This window comes from Squalius cephalus (assembly GCF_949319135.1).
Source record: "Squalius cephalus genome assembly, chromosome: 16".
In the NCBI taxonomy this organism is placed as follows: domain Eukaryota; kingdom Metazoa; phylum Chordata; class Actinopteri; order Cypriniformes; family Leuciscidae; genus Squalius; species Squalius cephalus.
This window is the reverse complement of record NC_137137.1, coordinates 30085957-30108679: the sequence shown is the minus strand read 5'-3', so window position 1 is coordinate 30108679 and position 22723 is coordinate 30085957. Positions and strand designations below refer to the sequence as shown.

The 22723-nt window shown below is 37.7% G+C and overlaps 2 protein-coding genes across 2 annotated transcripts in view; both read left to right on the top strand.

Moving 5' to 3' along the window:
* The window catches only part of prickle3 (prickle homolog 3), a 41107-nt gene extending 30672 nt beyond the window's left edge, over positions 1-10435 (top strand). Inside the window, exons 7-10 of the mRNA XM_079898102.1 lie at positions 2866-3225; positions 4412-4723; positions 4805-5179; positions 8918-10435. Of these exons, the coding sequence (XP_079754228.1) occupies positions 2866-3225; positions 4412-4723; positions 4805-5179; positions 8918-9315 (1445 nt within the window). The 3' untranslated portion in view covers positions 9316-10435. The remainder of the gene's footprint in view (positions 1-2865; positions 3226-4411; positions 4724-4804; positions 5180-8917) is intronic.
* Positions 10436-11443: 1008 nt separating this feature from the next.
* fam110a (family with sequence similarity 110 member A) lies at positions 11444-20601 on the top strand. The gene is made up of 3 exons (XM_079896021.1): positions 11444-11641; positions 11796-11845; positions 17713-20601. The coding sequence occupies exon 3, from the start codon at positions 17832-17834 to the stop codon at positions 19155-19157; it is 1326 nt and encodes a 441-aa protein (XP_079752147.1). The 5' UTR covers positions 11444-11641; positions 11796-11845; positions 17713-17831; the 3' UTR covers positions 19158-20601.
* The last annotated feature ends 2122 nt before the right edge of the window (positions 20602-22723 follow it).

Sequence of the window (22723 nt, the reverse complement as noted above, 5' to 3'; positions counted from 1 at the left end):
GCGAGCACACACACACAAACTCTCCGCGCACATAATCATATAGACGGCGCCTCATAAATAGATCGATCTCCGCAACGTATTGAAGCGCGCGTCCGAGTGAAGTGCGGTGTGCGCGAGCCACGAGAAAACACCGAGCCACTGATCGCAGCGGCAACGAGCACTTTGATCACTTGATTTAAAAAAACACATTTCAGCGCTAGATCGTCTCTTATTTAACAAACGAACTAAATGAATGCTTTGCTGGTTAACTGGAGATGTTTTATTATTGGATCATTCGTGCCGCGAGATGTTTTATAGGGGGCGGAAAAAAACGTCAGGCACCGAAATCAGGCACCTAAAGTTTCGTTCTTATTCGGTCTGGTTACTACCGTTTACGTCGGAACCGGTTCCCTATTGGAACCGGGTTTCGGTACCCAACCCTAATTAGGACTGACAAACGAGTTTGTTTTTACATAATATATGTGTGTGTGTACGGTGTATAATTATTTTCTATATATAAATACACACACATGCATGTATATATTTAAGAAATATTTGCATGTATATACTGTGTATATATATTTATATTATATATAATTTATATTATATATAAATATTTTATATATAAATAACACATTTTTCTTAAATATGTATGCATGTGTGTGTATTTATATATAGAAAATAATTATACTCCATACACACACACATATATTATGTAAACACAAACTTTTATTTTGGATGCGATTAATCGCGATTAATCGTTTGACAGCCCTAATATATATATATATATATATATATATATTATACACACACACACACACTGCCCACTTTAATAGGTACACCTGTACACCTGCTCGTTGAAGGGTTAGTTCACCCAAAAATAAACATTCTGTCATTAATTACTCGCCCTTCAAAAACCCGTTCATAACCCGTTCAAAACCCGTAAGACCTTCGTTCATCTTTGGAACACGTGAACAACAAATGAAGATATTTTGAATGAAATCCGAGAGCTTTCTGACCCCACATAGGCAGCGACGTAATCACCACTTTCAAGGCCCAGAAAGGTAGTAAAGACATTGTTAAAATAGTCCATGTGACTATAGTGGTTCAACCTTAGTGTTATGAAATGACAAGAATACTTTTTCTGTGCAAAAAAAACAAAACACAAAAATTACGACTTAATTCAATAATTTGTTCTCTTCCGTGTCATTCTCTGACGCTGGTTACGTGAGCAACACGACGCGTGTGTGATGCTGATGCAGGAGCCGGTGTTCTGACGTAGAACCAGGAATAGCATCAGAGACAAATTTTGTCTAAATCTTACGAAAATAGGCTCTTGGACAGCTGCACAGAAATGACTGAACAGATTTCTTTTTTTATTCATCTTTGTTCAAAAGTTATGATGTTTCGCGAACTTAACGAGGTCGACCCGAAATTGGTTCAGATGCTGTATCTCGGCCAAACTGGGTTTCGTGGGTTCGAATCCTGTTAGGCACATTACCCAGACCACAAGAGGTACTGTGGCCAATAGTGATGCAAAAGTTGCTTCTGCTCCAGACATTGTGTTTTTCTGAAATTATTCAATATACCATGCGGTCCGTTTATATACGAAATCTTCATTTTGAGTTGATTCTCAGTTGAACTATGGGACTTCGGCATCTGTGTGAAAACACGTCTTCCCAGCGGCGCAACGAGAGGAGCGACAGGCCACTGATCCACAGATTTTGGGTTTGAGCCCCGCGTGGGGCAACCTTATAAAATTGTGTAATGTTGTGTCATTTAGACCCAATAGCTGCGGTTCTGCCTTCAAAAACTTGTCTCTGTAAAATTAAAAAAACTGTTGTTTTTGTGACATACTGTTTAAAGCAGCAGGCCATAGCTTTAAAGATTGTTTGATCAAATTCAATATGTATTAGGTGTTTAACCATGTGGAATGTTGCAATGTACAAAGGTTTCCTAATAAAATGCAATGTCCACACATGTACATTTGGTTGCGCCTGTGCCCGTTTGCCTGTGTTTAATTAGTCTCCATGGTTGTTAACCCCTTAAACCCGAAGTGTACCGCCAAGCTTTTTAATGCATCTAACCATTTTGATCAAGTCTTAACGAGTGCTGAGTCGTCCCTCTAAAACAGTGTAAATGAGAAATGTTTCTTGAGCAGCAGATCATCATATCAGAATGATTTCTGAAGGATCATGTGACACTCAAGACTGGAGCAATGATGCTGAAAATTCAGCTTTGATCACATAGGAATAAATTACATTTTAAAATATAAATAATTCATTTTAAATTCTAATAATATTTCCCATAATTACTGCTTTTACTGTATTTTGGATCAAATAAATGCAGCCTTTCTTCAAAAACATTTAAAAAGTCTTTGACAAAACAAAGCTAGTTTATGCCTTAAGTGTTACATACTTTCAAAAGTATATAACAGGAGAACTGTTATTACGGCTATATGTATAAATGAACTAAATGAATAACTTTTCTACAACAAAATTGAACCATCACTGAACTTACTTAAGCTGGACTGTGATGCTATTTTCTTCTAGAAACAAACTTTGTTGCATTATTTTCCTGTTATCTCTGTAAAGCTGCTTTGAAGCAATCCGTATTATAAAAAGCGCTATATAAATAAATGTGACTTGACTTGACAAAAGAATGACCTAGTTGCATTTATAAAACTATTTATTCACTTACTTGCTTGTAGGTGTGTTAACATGAACACATTTCTGAAGTCATTTGATTTAATTGCTAGAGATACAGTACATTCCTTTTTAATTATGGCAGTAAAAAGCTGAGCAATTACAGAAAAATGCCGTGGTTCCTGATTGAGACATTTCATGATTGAAGGACTTTCCTCTCTCTCTCTCTCTCTGTCTGCAGGTATAGATCAGGGCCAGATGACGTACGAGGGCCAGCACTGGCACGCCTCTGAAGCGTGTTTCAGCTGTGCCTGCTGTCGGCTCCCCCTGCTGGGCAGACCCTTCCTGCCCCGCGGAGGACTCATCTTCTGCTCGCGCTCCTGCTCGCTGGGGGAAGACCCAGACAACTCCGACTCCTGCGATTCTGCCCTACAGAGCAAATCAGTGTCGCATAAACTAATTCATAATCCGCAGCATAGTTCCACACCACGGCCACAGGGGGGAACCAGTGTCCCTGCCGCCACCTCTAAAGTTAGCACAAAGAAGAATGCAGTCAAAGCAACTACAGATAATGGGGGTCAATTCCCACTGGAGAGCAAAGGTACAGATGTTATTGTTAAAAAAATGTTTTTACATTTTTTTTTTTTTTTACTCTGCTTTTTTATGATGTTTCACACATATACATTACTTTTTCATTTTAGCACAACATAGAAATACAAAATGTAGCTAAATGTTGTAAAAAAAAGTCATATTTTACTACAAAATCAATAGAAAAATAAATAAATAATATTTTATGAGAATGGAGGCTATTTTTAGTAAAAAAAAAATTTTTTGCATTGTGGCTGTTTGAGAAAAAAGCACATTTTATTATTTTTTAATTTTTATTTATTCTCAGTGGTGATTGAGACTTTTTCTCCCTGAATTCTCATACTTTAATTTAAAAAAAACTATTTTAGTAATTCTCTTTCATCTCAATGGTGATTTAAACACAATTAAGCACATTCGTATTATTATAATCCATTTTTAAACTAATTTTCTAAATTGTAAAGTACATTTGTAAACATACGTTATTTATTATCTTTAATATATGCTAATTTAAAAAAGTTTCCATACAAGAAGATGATTAGTGTTTAGGTACAACAACAAAAAATGACATCTGCATGTTGACTTCAATATGCGACACTTGAAGACTGGAGTAACAGCTGCTGAAAAATCAGGTGTAAATTTCATTTTAAAATATACAACAGTTATTTCAAATTGTAATCATATTTCATAAGTTTTTACTGTATTTTTGATCAAATAAATTCAGCCTTGGTGAGCATAAGAGACTTTAGTAATTTACCAACCAAAAAGTAGTTTCAATTCAATTCAGTTCACATTTATTTGCATAGCACTTTTCCCAATACACATTGTTTCAAAGCAGCTTTACAGAAAATGCAGAGTCCACATTACAATTTAGAGTGATCTGTTATCAGAGGTAACTATCTTAGTAATGTATTTCAGAAATGTACATATACAAATCACAGTTAGCTAAAAATTTACTCTTAAACAATGTAATAATTTAAGGCAGAAACAATGAGCTCATTGAAGTAATGAATACTTGCTAACAAATGATTGTAGCATTGGTGCATGTTGATTCAGAGTTTTCTGCAGATTGCCGATTAAATTTTGTCTTTCGGTTTTGTGGTGAACTATAACTTGTCAATTGGAAAAGCGCCCTCAGAACATATTATTGACAGTGTTTGTAGTCAGAAGCATCTCTAATTATGCCGTTGGTCATTTTGCAGGTGTTCACACATCATTCCCTCCTATACCGAATGGTGAACCTCCACCGTATGGACAAACTCACACAAAACAATCACATGTTTCCTCTCAGCTCTGTCTGGTAGCCAATGACAGGGCAGCATTACATTGCAAGGACCAATTGAGCATCAGCACACACCAAATGAATCGCCGGTCAGACAGTCCTTACAGCGCTCTGGAGTTTACAGTGGAGCTGAACGGATATGCAGAATTTGGTCCTTTCCCTCCAAACTGCACATCTAGGGGGACTTCCACTGCAAAGGATTGTGGGAACATCGCCGAGAGCGGTCGTACAGGTTTGCTTGATGTCACAGAGTCAAATTAATTAAAGCAATAAATCATTTATCATGTCTGAAGCTGTATTTCCTTCCTCATAGGAATTTCCTCTCTTGAGACTTCAGATGCGTTTGATGATCTAAACGACTCCGACTCCTTTCCGCCGCCTCCGCCCCCTGTTTTCTTCGATCCGTCTGATTCGCAGACGCCTTCGCATTCCCTTCCCGTCGTCACTGAAGATGAAGACCTCCCCACAACACCTGTCCGCAGCAGCACCGCCAGGGTCAGCTTCAGAGAGCCAATCAGCTGCAGTTATTCAGTGGAAGAGGAAGAGTGGGAGGAAGAGGAAGGGGTGGAGATGGAGAGAAGAGAGGGAGAGGATGAGGAGCAGGAGGAAGATGGAGAAGAAGCTGAGGGAAGTTTGGGACACAGGTTGCGCTTTTGCACTGAAGAACCATCTCAAATGGACCTGCTGGGTGAGATCATAATGCTTTCAGCTTTTGTCCTAAGATCCTAATAGCAGTAAAACAAAATACAGTCTTATGCACGTTAGATGCTACACAAAAGAACATTTGTTGTAAAGCTACATGCAAAACCACTGCTAGAGAAAACAATCATTTGTTTAATTGGACTTTTGAAACAAAACCAAAATGTATATTTGTATTTAGCTTAATCATTCAACAAAGTTACTCAAGTTATTGTAAGAAAAAAATATCTAAGAAATAGAGAAAATATAGAAATGCTGGTAACCTCAAACCAACATTTGGTTCCAAACTAGCCCGAGTGACAAATTAAGGATTTATGGGAAATTCAAAGGAATCACTAACTACAAACTGACATTTTGTCCCAGTCTGACGTTTCTCAAGTTTAAGCATCTTTACTAATTTGTTAGAAAATAACAAGAATTTTTAAAGGTTATGTGGGAAATGCTTAAAAACAGGGTTTCCCAGACCAGAGGTTCATGGGGGAACTGCAAGGCATATATAAAGCTAATAATTCATTAAATCCAATGTAATATTAAAATAAACCTATGAGGATGCACTGGTAATCAAAATAAAACTGAAGTAGCGATATACAGTGCCTTGCGAAAGTATTCACACCCCTTCATTTTGTTTTGTTGCTGCCTGATGCTAAGCGGCTTTCACTTTTACTTTTAAGTGCTTTTTTTCCCCATCAATCTACACTCCACATCCCATAATAGCAAAGCAAAAAACAGATTTGTGACAACTTTACAAATTGATTAAAAAGGAAAAATTGAAATGATTACATTGCATAAGTATTCATACCCTTAACGCAGTACTTAGTTAAAGCACCTTTAGAGCCTCAAGTTGTTTTGGGTATGAGCTCTGCCTGGTTGGATGGGGCCTGTCGGTGGACTGACATTTTCAGGTTTCTCCAGACATGTTTGATTGGGTTCAAGCACAGGCTCTGGCTGGGCCACTCAAGGACATTCACAGAGTTGTCCATAAGCCACTCTTGCATCGTCTTAGCTGTGTGTTTAGGGTCATTTTCCTGTTGGAAGGTGAACCTTCTGCCCAGTCCGAGGTTCTGAATGCTCTGGACTAGGTTTTCATTAAGGCTAACTCTATATTTTGCTGCGTTGAGCTTTCCTTCTACCCTGACGAGTCCCCCAGTCCCTGCCGCTGAATAACACCCCCATCATGATGCTGCTCCACCACACTTTCCTGTTGGGATGGCATTGTGCTGGTAATGAGCAGTGCCTGGTTTCCTCCAGACATGATGCTTGGATCTGAGGTTCATGAGACCAGAGTATATTGTTTCGCAAAGTCTGAGAGTCCGTTAGGTGCTTTTTTGCAAATACCAAGTGGGTTTTCATTAGGGCTGGGTAAACAATATTGATTTATCGATTTTAATCGATTCTCATTTTTACGAACCGATATCGATTCTTAAATCCCAAGAATCGATTAGTCATCCTGTTTTCAGCTGATGAATGAATGGCACATTGTAGCGCGCATCCCATCCAATAAATCGCAATAATCTTTGTGCTTTGTTACTATTGATATGAAACAAAGTCTCAGATTTCAAATTACGTCCATTTTCGTACAAAATTCAAAAACATAAATACCGTTTTGGCGCTGTGGCGTGAGATCACTCAGCTCAAGAGAAGCACATGATCTTCTCTTCTGCCTTAATACCAGTTACAGCGCGAAATAAACATGATGAGCATCTGAAAGTGTGTTAAAAGATAAGTACAACTTATCGAAATCCGTATCATGTGACATGTAATCGCTTAGTGGAAAGACGTCAGTAAAACAGCTCGTAAACAATGTCATGTAACGTCACATTTACCTCAGAAAAACCATATCCAGTGACCATAAACTCGTTAGTCTGCTAGAAAAAATATCTCTTGAGAGGAGCATTTTGCTAAGTATATGCACCATATTACATATTCATTATAATTTTTAATGTTCTTCAATATTTAATGCTTTATTATTATAAAAATAAATAAAAGTGTAAGAGTGTTTGTATACAAATCAGTTCATTTTTACCTTCATTATTATAGTAGGCTAATGAAGCCTATAGGCTACAACTGACTCCCATAGTATACAGCATTAGTTAAGAGATTTGTTTTCCTTGAGAAAATGTGCCATGTATTGTACCTGATATCCAAAATAATCAATATTGAATCAAATCGAATCTAATTGCAAGCTTGTGAATCGAAATCGAATCGAATTGTGAAATTTGTGTCAATACCCAGCCCTAGTTTTCATGTGTCTTCTCTGAGGAGAGGCTTGAGTCTGGCCAATCTGCCATAAAGCCCAGAACGGTGGAGTGTTGCAGTGATGTTTGTCCTTCTGTAAGTTTCTCCCATCTCCATATATGAACATGGAGCTCAACCAGAGTGACCATCAGCCTCTTGATCACCACTCTTCTCTAACCAAGACTCTTCTCCATCGATTGCTCAGTTTGGATCTAGGAAAAGTCCTGGTTGTTCCAATCTTCTTCCATTAAGGATTATGGAGGCTATGCTTCTGTGAACCTTCAGTACAGCAGAATTTTTGTTGTAATCTTCCCCAGATCTGTCTCGACTCAATCCCATTTCTGAGCTTTACCTGCAGTTCTTTTGACCGCATGCTTGGTTTTTGCTCTGATATGCATTTTCAGCTGTTAGACCTTTTATTGAGAGGTGTGTGCCTTCCCAAATCATACCCATTCAATGGAATTTGCACAGGTTAACACCACTCGAGGTGTAGTAACATCTACAAGCACAAGTGGAAAGCTCCTGAGCTACATTTCAAGTGTCCCAGAAAAGGGTACAAATACTTATCCATAGTTATTATTCCAGTTTTTAATTTTTTATAAAATAAAGTTATCACAAATCTGTTTTTGCTTTGTAATTATGGTGTATGGAGTGAAGATTGATGTGAATTTTTATTAAAGTTTAGCATAAGACTACAACACAGCAAAATGTGAAAAAAAATGAAGGGGTACCAATACTTTCGCAAAACACTGTATCTTATCAAACTGTGATTATCAAATCAAAGAATGCAATTTAACACATTTAGTCAGTTAATTTAATAAGTATAGTCAGTTGCGCTGCGTGTTGTTTCAGAGTGAAACATTGTCAGTAAGTAGTGATTCAGTAAAGACACTTTTGTCAAATATTATTACAAAGAAACTGTTGGCATTTCAAGTCTTTAGCTATTTTCAAGAAACTGCTGAAAACACAACTTTTTCATCATCATCACTTGACCAATTAATTCTATAATCTAAAATAAATCAATAAAACCTTGCTACATGTACTATGCTGGACTAACTGGGACTGGTCACAGCACTTGCATATTGTTGCCCTATTGTTGGTTTGATTTGCTTCTATTGTTCTCCTCAAGTCGCTTTGGATAAAAGCATCTGCTAAAAGATTAAATGTTAATGTAAGTCATTTTGAGTGTTTCCTGTTGTTTCATCCAATTTCTTTTAAGTCGTCATTCACTGACAATCTGATGAACCAGCAAACTAGAGAACTGGATCAGCCTGTTTCATGATCACTCCTACTGGTTTTTCTGAACTGGATTAGCATAATCGCTAAAACGATTTGACTCAAATGAATGATTTGTTCATGAATCGAACCTCTCTCATGAAAGAAAAATGTGTGGAATGATGACAAACGTTCATTTTTGGGTGAACTGTTCACATTAAGTTACAGTGAAGTGTTGTTACGGCTGTACGATCTCACTCAAGCATCTTCCCTTCAGATGGGTCGTACCACCACAGTTTCCGTCGGGGAAGCGGTGGCCAGCCTCCCACGGAGAAGCACCTCAGACGATCCCGAGGTTCACGAAGCGACAGACCTCGCCTGGAAACCCTGGAATGGCGGGAAGGGGACCGCAGGCGAAGTCGAAACGGCAGCCTGACCCTGCACTCCACTCGCTCCAGACACGAAGACTCCTGCTCCACCTGCTCCTCTTCCTCAGACTCAGAGGAGGAAGGCTTCTTTCTGGGCCAGCGCATTCCTCTGCCGCCACAGCTGACGGGTGGAGCGAGAGCGGAAGGACAGAAAGAGGACGAGGACAAGAGCCGGAGAGGAAGTTTCAGGAGAAGGACACAGAGTCTCAGTAGAAAAGACAAGGACAAGAACTGCATACTGTCCTGAGACAGCCATTAAAAATCATATCACGTTACAACTCTCTCAACCAACAAGCTGCTCAGTCAAGAACAAAGTTTATGAGTCACATTTTGTATGATGTGTGATAAAAATAGAATATATCTTACAGTCTGTGCATCTGTGTACCAGTATTTCGAAATCTACATTTTGTTCATTGTAGGTAAGGTAGGGCTACAGTTTATAAATGTATGCAAAAGAAATAGATTTATCTAGAAATTTTACATTTCTTTTCAGCTAAATGTCTGTTCACACCAACACGATTTTTCGGCATGTAAATTGGGTCTGATTTTGGCATGCGGTTTAAGATTAGGGCTGGGTATCGTTCAAAAATATTCGATATCGATAGCAATACCGATACCTTGACTTCGATAACGGTTCCTAAACCCAAACTTTTTCGCAAACAATTTTATTAAATCCATTTTAACAAGATTATATTACATATTATCTAAAAATGATCATTTAGGCCACTGGCTGGTGGAATATATCCCACCAAGTCACAGTTTTACGTAACGGCAGCGGCTCTGGGCATTTGACTAAAAGTGCAAAAGTGTGAATTGTATTGGTTGGCCAGCTTAATTCGCAGATATTAAATATCTCTTTGTAAAACAATTCCATTGAACTGACGGAACGTTTGTGTCCGGCCGAACAGACCCATCCATTTAAAATGAAATTGTTAATTGCACCAAATTTTCACACATTGAATCAGAGCCAAAGTAACTGAGCGTACTGCGTGTCCTGCCTACTATATTTAAATAATAGTATGCAAAACAGTATTTATGTTACAATAAACATTTGCAACAGTAATATGCCTCACATTACCTCATAAAAAGTTATCTTACATTTTTAAATCCAATTTTGTGGTCAAATATCATTTGCCGATCAAAATAATGAAGAAACAATCACAGCAGATGTGACTTAGTTCATTTCTCACACTGAACATGTGAGGTCATTTGTAGTACATCATTCAGGTATGCCATGCATTTGGAAAATATGAATTTCTATGCACAGTATACAGTGGTAGTGCGCTATTCCAAACACTGCCTGTGTGTGGGTGAAATATCTTTTTTAAGTCGTTCAGCAAAAACATTCTAAAATCACAGAAATAAATGATGTTTTAGTCCTTAAAGCCCCACATCTGCTAAAGCCAAAGTACAAGTTAACATCTGAAGTGCTAAATCTAAAACAAACTGCTTGAACAGGTCAATGGTTGTTGCTTGTTTGACAGGTTTTGAAAGGGCTGTGTAGTTTGCACTTGCTTAAGGTTTAACCAAGTGAAACTTATTGAAATGCAAACACAAAGTTGTCGAGTTATTGTATTTGAGCATATACTGTATAACAAAGAGAAGTCAAACAGAATGTGGGTAAATACCATATTTGTCTCTTCATCAACTGTATTATATGTAAATATTGACATTTCAAACCTCTCCGTGTGTAAATGAGAGTTTAAATAAAGACACATGACTTTCACTTTGTGTACTGCGAAATAGAGATCAAAGGATTGTATGCTAACATTTTATTTTTATAAACAACATGGTGATGGTTTTATATTCTTTTCAAGATGCTTTCTGGCTGAATAAGTTTTTGAAGCTTTTCAAAAGTTATGTTTTTGAATGAGAAAAAAATAAAACACTTGAACCTGAACAATATGTTCTTTTTTAAAGTATGTTTTTAGGGCTACTGTTAAGCAAAAATGACTATTACCTTCAAATCCTATTTTTTTATCATGTAAATTTTGCTACAATGTACATAAATAGCACTCAGAAATATAGTACCAGCATTGCTTTTCTCATAGTTCTGCTTTTTATAATAAATAAATAGGAAAATAAACTGTTTGTTTTAAATAGGAATTCCTAAATAGACAAAAAAAAATAATGTTGTATATCAAAGAGGATTGACTAGCAGGTCATTTGCTGTCACACAGCTTCGAACTTTCTCTTCTCTATTAATAGAACAACGCTTGGAGATCACAGACAAAAGGTGGCATGAGATTTTTTTCCAAGGAAAAGGTTGGTCCTTCCTTTAGTGATCAGGTGACCCTAAGGGTATACGGCACATACTTCCTGGTGTGGGAATGAGTTTCTGATTGGATAGGACAAGAAAAAGGGCAGGAGGAACGTTTGGGGAGAGAATCAAACCGGTGTGGCAAGTTTTACTTTCTCCTTAACTCAAACACATGCGTGCACTATCTGCCCTGTTTGCTTTCTGCTCTCTGACACACACTGAAGACATTGCTGACTGCATTCTCACTGTCCTGACTCAAACTTTACAATTAAAGAGGAATCCTTTGCTGTCGAGTTTAGTGAGGCAACCACAGGTATGTGTTTGGTTGTGTGCGTGTGTATTGTCTATGAATGCGTCAATGCTATCTATACCTTTAAACAATGAGGCTAACATACACTTTACCGCCTCACTCTGTTATCTACTTGTGTCTTTCTAATTTCCTGTAACTGTTGTTTTGACTTGTTTAGACATTATCCTGGATCATGTAGAGACATGCCGTATCCTGTCCCTGGAATCCGTAAGTGAAATCTTGCTCCATTTATTCTTGTTGACCTTGTTTTTTCTTGCCTTAAGGGATTGTTTTCATATTTACTTTATCTTGAATTATAACCAGTTGTTGTGTGTAAAACTGGTAGAAATACAGGGAGAGTGGGGTCAGAGAGATTGACTGATTGATGGAGACTGTGGGAGAGCAGAGAGGATGGGAATAATATTGTAAAAGACGGGAAAGGATAGAGCAATGCAGTGCACTTTAACCTTAGGTGCAGCACTGGCTGTTATGTTGAAGGAATGATAAACGTTTAGTCAATGAGCTAGCGAAAGTATCTTCAGCTCATTGATAAAATCTGCTGTCATTTATTAACATAATTGAGGGGAAAAACAAAACAAAAAGTCCCTTGAGTTAACCAGTGACTTCGGTGTCACATTTCTCCCTGAGGTCACATTCCTTATGTAGGTATCACAATCTTGGATGAATGTTTTCATATCAGTCATGATGGTTTGCTAAATGGAGTCACACTGAAATAGGTCTTTAGCGTGATTATTTAAGGAAGTATTCAATTAAAAAATCAATTAAGTGAATGTTAGTTTCATCAATATTCTAGAAGACAGTGGAAGCCTTTTAGCCACTGGTAATGGAGTCTGAGAATGGCTTCATAATGGTTTCAACTCATACTGGAATATACATCAGCAACCTAAAGAGCTCATTAGTTTTGTTTGCTAAAGCTAGTATCACCATTACTATTGCTTCATGTACTTTGGGTTAGGGATTTGATCAAACCCCAAGTATTTAATTTAGAAGCATAACTCACCCTGCACTGTTTGTTCTTCGACCATGAATGACAACTGTAATAGTGCTAGGTATTTTACTAAGCAATTAAACTCATTTTGCATGTGATAAAACTGGTGGGGGAAAAATCCCATAGACTTGTTTAAGGAAGGACTGGAGCCATATGTAGAGACCAGAATTTCATATATCACTTTTCAACACATTGGGCAAACGGTTACTAAGTCATGGCGTCTATTCTGATCTGGGCTTGTGGACACTGTTAGGTTTTTTCGATTGTTGTGCTGCAAAATCAGTATTTGATCACAAGTTACTAATGCCTGGTACACATTGTATGATTTTGGGCTGTCCCAGACGAAAGATGACCAATCGTGGCGATTTCAGTGGTCACGGCTCCTAAACGGTCCTACGTCGTACATTGAGAGAGGTTTAAAGACGGCCATTGTCACGGTCTTGCCAAAGTTAGCCTGTGATAATTTTCTGACAGTGTCAGAAATTCAGCATGATCATCTCAGTGTGTTTGCTGCTACTGACTAGCCGATAAAAATGCAACATGAAATGGCGTATTGATCAACGCGACATGGCGCTAAAACTTCATACCTCAAGCTCCATTTACAAAATTGACATGCCAAGTTGGCCTCTTTTCCCTAGCCATGACCGCGTCCATATTCTTCTTTCGCTTCATCCTCTTTTTTTTTCAGCACACATAAAAACCACAATTGCCAAAGTACGATTCATCTTGCTCTATTTGTTTACCACGAGCGCATGCCGATGACGTTTTATTCTTCTATACTAATTTGTGTCGTAGCCTACAATTCAATAAGTGTCATCATCGAACAGTCTACATACATGTTGTACAGTGTGATTTGTAATGATCTTATAGGACTGCCGAAATCGCACAGTCTGTATAGCAGGTATAAAACGGTTCAACTTGTTCTCTTATCCTAAGGTTAGCAATCCATGCTTAGAAATCTGTGGGAGAGTTTATAATATAATATCATACCATACTGAATCATGTTCTAATGGAAATGCTACTGGTATCGTTACTCATCAGAACCGTTCGGCCTGATGGTGGAAAAGCACTTGCGTATTGTGAGGTATCGAATTAGGGCTGCGTGCTTCGGAGAAAATATATAATTTTTATTTTGTTTATAGAAAATGTTCGCTGTGCTTTGTTTGTAGGGGCTGCACAATTTGGCCAAAATTTTATAATCTGTATATGATACTGTATATGATTTATGATACTGTATACACTACCTTCTCTGGGCTTACAGCAAGTGAGTGTACACTCAAAAAAATGCTGGGTTGTTTCTGTAAACAAATTGTTGGGTTGATTGTGCTGGGTCAAAATGTTGGGTTGTTTGGGGTACTGTAAACACATTATTGGGTTGCTCATGCTGGGTCAAATGAGTTGTAAGGGGGTTATTCACAAATAAACAGTTTGGTTGGGTTATTTTGACCCAGCTACTGGTTTATCCTTTGCGAACTTTCTGGATCTTCACTTCAGACTCGAGGAGCACGCCACACTGGAGCAGGCAGTGTTTTATGGTAAGTTAATGTTTACCTATATTTTTTAAAAAGTTGTGGTAATACAGCAAGCTAATTTCACTGTTCAACATACAGTCTTTGATATGGAAGTGTGAGGGGTAACGTATTTATTCTGTGAACCTTAAATAGCCACAGCTAGCCGGTTAGATTTTTGACAAAATGTGCATCGATCGTTAAATCCTTAATTGTAAACCAGCTATAGACCTATATCAGCAGCCTTTTTGAAATATGCAGTTTAAATTGTAAATTCATAACGTAATTATCGTATGCATTGTGGACGTTGTGTATTTAAAAGTGAGGAAAGCGTTTTGAATGAAATCCATACAAGCGCAGTAGTTTTTTAGTCCCTCACAGGGCTCGCACGTAAAATCTGCGGCAAATTAGTCTCGAGGCTAATGTAGCTAGTGAGTTGTGTGTGGAAAGTCTGCTGGCATATTGTAGAAATACTCGTCAGAAGAAGCGACTGGGGTAAGTTCCAGCATAGTCTCCTCCTGCGTGTGTCTTCTGTAATGTCTGTCGGAACCAGGATCGTTCAGAAAAAATGTAACTGAGGAATAACATCACGATACGCGCCGTCACATTGTGATCTGGTATAGTAGTGTAAAGGAATTTCCGCCTGGATTATTGTCAATGGACAGGTGCCAGTTTTGAGAAGAATATTATTAAGAATGATCGTCAATATTTAAAACTTTAAAAATGTAGACTTACATGATACCCTACCATGCATGTCATCTTTCATTTTATTGTGTAACATTATCTAAGAGTGGCGATCATCAGCGCTGCCAGTCAGGAGATTATACGAGCAGCTTTGTTGGTTTGTGAGTTTTAATGTTAAAGACACTATCAACATTACAGTAAAATTTTGACTTGTATATCCTAAATGTTGACAATATTAGTCCAAAGTACTCTTTTATTACTATAATTCAGTTTTCAAATACTGAATATAAATAGACATTTTGTTTTCCACATTTATTCATATTTGGTAATGTTTGCAATTTTTTTTTTTTTTTGATACTTCCACAAAAAAAGCTTAACTTGCATGTTATATTGCAACACTCTAAGTGATTGTGTGTAATCAACAGGTGGGGACCAACATGGTGGAATATTCACAAAATGAGATGACGGGAGCATTGCTGCATTCTGTGCCTCAAGGATGAGATGAGGGGGACATGTCAGACCTTTAATTGCCATTGTTCCAGGCCACGCCATCGACACAGAGTCTTTGCTGGAGGCTGTTCATCTTTGTTTCAAAGCTTTTTTTTTATTTTATTTTTTTATGTTAAAGGTAGGGTAGGTAGGAATTTTATAAAAAACTTTTTTTCCAAATTTGTTTAAACTTTCTATATATAGCAATACATAATTAAAATGTAAGTACTCTGAAAAAAAGAGTATACAATTCGAGTGACTCTAGACCGTTTAATCTGCATTAAACACAGCTCATTATTTCCATTCGGGACGAAACAAAGGATTGGCTTAGGCGACTGTCACTCTCTCGCAACCATGGCAACCACCCTTTTGCCCATAGATCTGCCCACTTGCGCGAACCCGTTTGATTTGAGGAATTCAAGAGGCACGGAACCTAGGAATAGCAAAACAATGGCAGAGAAAGAGAAATCAAAATTCACATTACCGGCATATGCAGTTAGCGAAGGCAAACAAGGCAAAAAAAGGAAGACAGTACTAGAAAAGGTAATGAAAAAAAAGTCTTTGGATAAACAAAGAAATACAACGCGTGTCAATATCCTCGGACCCTAGTTGCACGGCCTCTTGCACGACCTCCTCTGCTTCGCCCTCGACCCCGGACCTGTCCTCGAGCTGACGATGCGGTACTTGTCTCTGGAGTGTAGTCCTCATCAGAGTCAACAACACCATATATGTTATGAATCTTACACGAAATTCATTTTCATCACAGTGTAACTGATGGTAATGGAAAAACGTGTATCAATACAACCTGTTTTTAGCCTTGCCTTATAGATATAACTAGCTCGTTAGCGAATAAAAAAAAATATATTTTAAACTTTACCAATATCAATATGCTAGCTTGATAGTGAGTACTAAAATACATCTTATTTGTTTATATTCATAATGATAAAGTTAGATTTTTTTATTACATGTGATTCTGACATGATGTCACTACATGCACTGTGCTCCTTCCTCTCCACTCGTCTCAGGTAAATAATGCGTCTTCCAGCTCAGCGGTCGGAGTCGCGCGTTCATGTGTTTTGGGGGCGTGGCTTTGGAAGGAGCCCAGAAGGGAGGGGGTGGAGTGAATGGAAATAATGAGCTGTCTTTAAAACAGTCGTGAGAGGTCTACAGACACTCGATTTTTATACTTTCTTTTTCAGAGTACTTACATTTTAATTATGTATTGATATATAAATAAAGTTTAAACAAATTTGGAAAATAAGTTTTTTTAAACAATTCCTACCTACCCTACCTTTAAATACACAAAGCAGTGTTTCCCTGCCTGGGAGTTTCTCCAGCATACCTTGTATCAAATTAATGGAAAAGAGTCCTCCTCTGTAAAATTTGAGGACAACAGTTGTTTCAGGCCCACGTGATATTTAGTCGCATTTTAAATGTTTGTTGCTGTTCTTAATAAATCAACACACCTTAATTAATGAAATCGTAATCGTATAAGTTCAAATGAGTTGCTTAATGACTTTTAAAGGTGCATTGTGTAATATTTACGAGGATCTGTTGACAGAAATGCAATATATACATAACTATGTTTTCAGTGGTGTATAAAGACCTTACTTAATGAACGTTATGTTTTTATTACCTTAGAAGTATAGTATAATTGTAATAATTGTATAAAAACAATTAAACGAGATTTAAATCAAATTTACAGTGGCCTCTCTGGTTTATTGTATTACAGAGACAATAATTATTTTACATTCGTAATATAACAAATATTTGTTACTAATTTTATTAAGGCAATGAGACATGAAATAACCCAGCATATAAGTAGGACTTAACCCAGCAAGAGGGTTAATTCCACCCACTGGTTGGGTCAAATTAATGACCCAGAAATATGGGTTAAATGGTAAAAACCCAGCACTTGGGTCAAACCAACCCAGCGCGTGTTCTGTCCAATAGTGACCCAGCCGTGTGGTTAAGGTTGGGTTATTTTTTAACCCAGCAGTTTTTAGAGTGTATATTACTGTGTGTGTATATTAGCAGTGTTAATTGTTTGCTATTGGGCTCTGAGGAAACAGTGTTGTATGATGTCAGACTTAACAACTGAATAGAGACTTTGGGGTGGGTTTGGGCCCGTAAGAAACCACCCAAAACGCTTAGCAACAATCTTGCCACTCTTTAGCAACTGCATAGCAATGCCCTGGTAACCAGCCCACAATGCCCTAGAATTGTGGTTGTTGACTTATGCAGTCAGGCACCACTCCCATTATCCTCGGCAAATGTACTTCTACTTTATGAAACCATTGCAATGTTGTTAAAAGTGTGTGTGCATAGAACTGTAAGCTGTCTAGTATGATGTCTAGCCAGACTTTGCAGTTGTCTGTTTGTCATAATCATTTCTGTTCCCCCAGGTTATCCAAAGTGTTAATGTGGAAGTATACTGGCAATAAGTCCATTCATCTACTTCAAAGCAAACCAGTGCAGAAAAAAAGAAACCATATAAAACAGCTGAAGTTTTTCATTTCAAAGGATGTCAACTGACGCCATACAGCCCTCTCCACGGAGAATAATAAAGCTGGCTGTAACTTCTGGCACACCAAGTCGCAACCCAGAGCTCAGTTGTCCAGTCAAATCATCTCCAGGGATACGCAAACCAAGTGCGGTGGAACGTTTGGAAGCAGACAAGGCAAAGTACGTCAAGACTCAACAGGTGGCTTTAAAAAAGCAGCAGCCAGTCACTTGTTCCTCCAACAACAGCCAGAGTGGACAAGCTGCTCAACAGCCATCGAGGAAGATCCCTGTAAAACCCTTCAAGTCTGAAACGCCACCCCTTAACCTGGAACATCTTTGCAAACTGATCGATGGAGTCGGCGATACCCCCGTTCCAGTCATTTCTACACAAACCAACAGCACTGGGAAAGATCAAGATGCTACAGACCCATGCAAGGCCATCTCTTCAACAAAAAGTCCGTTGGAAGAACCTTCTGTCGGGTCAACTTCAAGTCAAGGAAAAGCTGCAGTAGAAGCCTCAGGGGTTAACGGTTGTCCTACCATGACGGTGCGGAGAGTCGATGTCAGACCGCAGTTACCTCAAATGAGGATGGCCGGTAGACCACAGCTACAGAACCGCTCACAGGTCCAACTGTCCACGTCGCAGATCCCATTAAAACTTCTGCGCTTGCTTAGACCATACACACAGACAAATCAGCAACCAATTGATTTCAAAAGGCTCTACAATGTCACAAACGTCACCCGAGGACCTATTAAACCACCAAACGGTGCTGCACAAACCTCACCTTCTTCTAAATCCCCATCTAGCCCTCTCCCCATAAAGCCAAACACAGAACCATTATCGTGTACCTCTCCAACCCAAAATACTCCGACCCAAAATACTCCAACCCAAAATACTCCAACCCAAAATACTCCAACCTCCGTTGCTTTGTTCCTAGCCAAAAATGACATCCAGTCCCCACCATCTCCAGCCATCACTCGGCACTCCTCAACAAGCTCCAGGAAGCGTCCTTCACTGACGCGCTCAAAATCTGATGTCAGCGACTGCTTTTCACGAGCCGGGGTAGAGCTCGAGCGCTTCTTTAATTACTGTGGCCTTGACCCATCGGATTTAGAGGAGCTGGGAACACCAGGTTCTGACATTGTGTCCGTTTCACGTCTTCGTAGCGCCAGTGCCCCAGCATCCGAGCGTACAGCTGAGGGTGAAGAAGAAGAGGAAGAAGAAGCAGCAAAAGATGAACGCCCTGTTTATGGCGTTTCCGTCATTGAGAGAAATGCGCGAGTGATCAAGTGGCTTTATGGAATGCGCCAGGCCAAAGAGAGTCCTAAAGTGGCCAATATGTAACAGACAACAAGGGACTAACAACCACAATTAAGACTGAAATCAAACATGATGTACAAAGTGCTTACTGTGCTTTTCCCATTCAGTATTTTGTCTGTTATCAATATACTTTTGAGTTGTTTATCTGAATCTACTGTGTTTGTGTGTCATTTACATTCAATTAAGCTTGGTGGTCATTAGCATGACTGTAGCCACCTGCGTTCTCAAACACTGACCATGCTTTCATAGGGTAAACACCAATTAACCTTTAAGCACAATGTGGGTTTTTTGCGTTGTTGTCTATTTCAACAATGGTAGACTGTACTTGACAGGCTGAATCAAATGATGGTAGGAGTTTTGGCAGAGATATCCAAAATTGATGCATGCAAAATGTATTTGTGTCATCCAAAAATATTTTCAAAGTGGACCAATTATTTTTTTTTATATTTTAATAACTTGTATTGTGTGTCATTTGATGATATAAAATATGTGCATTTTTTGTATTGTTTGTCGCTGTGTTAAAACTCATTGGTTTACTCCGTCACCTCAGAACTTTATTATAAGACAGGAGGAAAACTTTGCTTTGGTACACAACATTTTGTACACTAAGGGCCAGATTTACTACAGCTTGCACCAGCGCAAACTCTCTTTTGGCATAAAAAACTACTGTCAGGATTTACTAAAGACACACAGTGAAAAATGGCATGGACAGGGTTATTTTTGCAGATGACCTTATTGCATATGCATTTGTGTGAGTTTCCCTTTCAGACGCAAAATGTATTACTCATTTTGTTGTCAGTAGATCACCATTATCAGCGGCTCTGCTAGTTTGCAACCCTAATTTGCGTTACTCTTAGGGGCTGTTTACACGACGCCGTTTTTAACTAAAAACGTAAAACTTTTTATGCGTTTTGGCCGTTCATTTACACGACAACAGACCACGACAGTTTGGGTGCCAGCGAGTTCTTGAAAACGGTCTGTGTAAACAACAAAAACACGAATCTCTGAAAACTATGACATCATGCCCACGTATTAATCTGTTTCATCGCCATCTAATGGCTGGCAGCAAAATACAGCGTTTTTAGTCGTTTTTTACAGATCCAGATTTTTACAAAGGTGTCATCTGAAAAAAAAAATGTTTAAGCATATGGCTGTCATGTAAACATACCCTTATTAGATTGCATTGGTCGTTATGGTAATGATCCGGCTGAGTCTGTGTTCTTTAATTGCAAATTGCTCTCATGCTAATTTTCCCTGTTTAGTAAATCTGGCCCTAAATGCAATGGTACACAACATATTCCAAATATGGAATCCTGCACAAGTGAGCAGATTTGATCTGTTAAGGGGTTTGTCATCAAATGGCAGTCTAAAAACCAGTGTCGTATTGTATCAAATAGACTGTTTTAGCAAACTTATCTTAAAGATTCAGATCTGTATGACTAAAAAGAATAAAAATGAATTCACCCTGAGCAGTTCTGTATTGTCATTGTATCTTATGTAACAGTTTGGGCTGTAAAAAAACAAATGCAGATGTTTAAACTTGGGTGGTGTCAAAACTGGTGTTTCCTCTGGTATAAAAATAGCATTTAAAAGTATTTGAAGGTCACAACATTTTTCTATTATATTTTCACTTGATCATAATTTCCTGTTATTATAGCCAGGAAAACTAGGGGTGGGGTGTAGTTACTTTTTTAGACCATAGTTTTGACTTTACTATATTTCCATCAAAGTTCTAGAAAAACATTAACCCTTTCTTGTGCCCAACCTGTGTAACTCTTAATAGTTTGTGGATGGCAAAAGCATCGTTGAGGACAGTCCGCCTGGAACGACAAGGTGATGAAAACGGATCTCTGTAACTCTCCAGGTCATGGGTCACTCTTTCTTACGAATGAAACTGGGAAGCTTTGGTTTGCAAGGCCAGATTCACAACCTGTGGACCTGACTGTAGCTGAATTACTTTATAGCTTGACAAACTACAGTGTCAAATTAACTTCTCCAACATTGAATAAAATTTATTCACAGTAGTTGGTCCAACCTAAATCTTTCCATGTGATGCATATAATAATGTTTGCCAGCCATTTTGCAGTGTTGTTCAAATTCTAAACAATTTCATTCTCTGTATAGTGCACTCTTTTATACCCGTAATAAATGGTGTACAACTGACATGAAATTATAATTTAGTTAAATTATATTTGGTTGTAATCATAATTGTTCATTTTTATCGCCGGTTTTTATGATTAAACATTACAAACTATTAAACTGACAGTATGTAGTTACAACATATTTTCAAACTTTATTATTTGACAAAGAAATTTGAGTTGTTTCTGTTCGGTTTCTCCTATTTACATCATCATTTGAATTTGTTTGCAGGGTTATTATAGTTAATGGAAAATAAAACCATAAAAAAATGTGTTACTTGAAATAAAATTAACTTTACTGAAATAACGTAAAAAATTACTTTATGTACTACGTTTAGTTTAAATAAAAATTAACTATATAGACATATTAAATATATTTAAAATGATAAAAACAAATTTATTATTAATATAAGATTTAATAAATGGGATGAGATCCATTTTTATATACTTAAAAGTTCTTGCTTTTTTGTCTCAGACTGAAACAATTTATGATTTCATTTAATAAAATTTACCAATAATATCTAACACTAACCTTTTTTTTTTTTTACTCTCCACAGATAACGTACCTAAGAAATGAAAGTTGATCATTAAAATTGGACTGAAAATATCTTTTTCACACACTTCGATGTTCAACAACTTTGTAAAAGTAGTCCTTGTGCCTGACAGCGTCTCTTATTACAGTGTGCTGTTCCTGTGGGAGGATCGGTGAAGACCTTCCACTTCAGGATTCAGATGGACTAGTTTCACTTGTTTCACTCTTCTTAGGAATAGGCACTAGTGAAACTAGCTGAGTGAGTATAAAATCAGTTATGATTTAAGACTTAAAAACAACACACCACAAAAAATCAGGCCGAAAGCAGAGGTAGACAAAGTACACAACTTCCTTACTTGAGTGAAAGTACAGATACTACTGGTCAAATATTACACCGTTACAAATAAAAGTTGTAAAGACTAATTTTTACTTAAGTAAAGAAGTACTTGTTTTTAAAAGTACTTAAATATCAAAAGTAAAAAGTAAATGTCAATTAACTGTTTTGTTATTGTTCCGTTGTAATACTTACAGTACCTTATGCCTCTGAAGTAACCTAGAGAATACATCTACCAGTTAGTAGTATCTGTGGAATTAAGAGCTTTTAGAATGTTATAAAACCTGTACAAATTAAACAGAACTGACAAAAAAAGATTTTTTATTTATTTAACACTCCTACCACCCCAACAAAAGAAGTAGGCTACACATCTATGTGCATCCCTTCATGCACATTTGAATCAAGTGGTCTGTAAAAATCCAACCTGTTTTAAACCCCAGCTACACAACCCCATCTGTATAACTGCCCTACAGCAATACTACTTTAAGTCAAGTCACATTTATTTATAAAGTGCTTTTTACAATACAGATTGTTTCAAAGCAGCTTTACAGTGATAACAGGAAAATAATGCAACAAAGTTTGTTTC

Bases quoted from the DNA above. Each gene is read 5' to 3' on its own strand.
- fam110a (XM_079896021.1), top strand. From the start codon at position 17,832: ATGTCAACTGACGCCATACAGCCCTCTCCACGGAGAATAATAAAGCTG.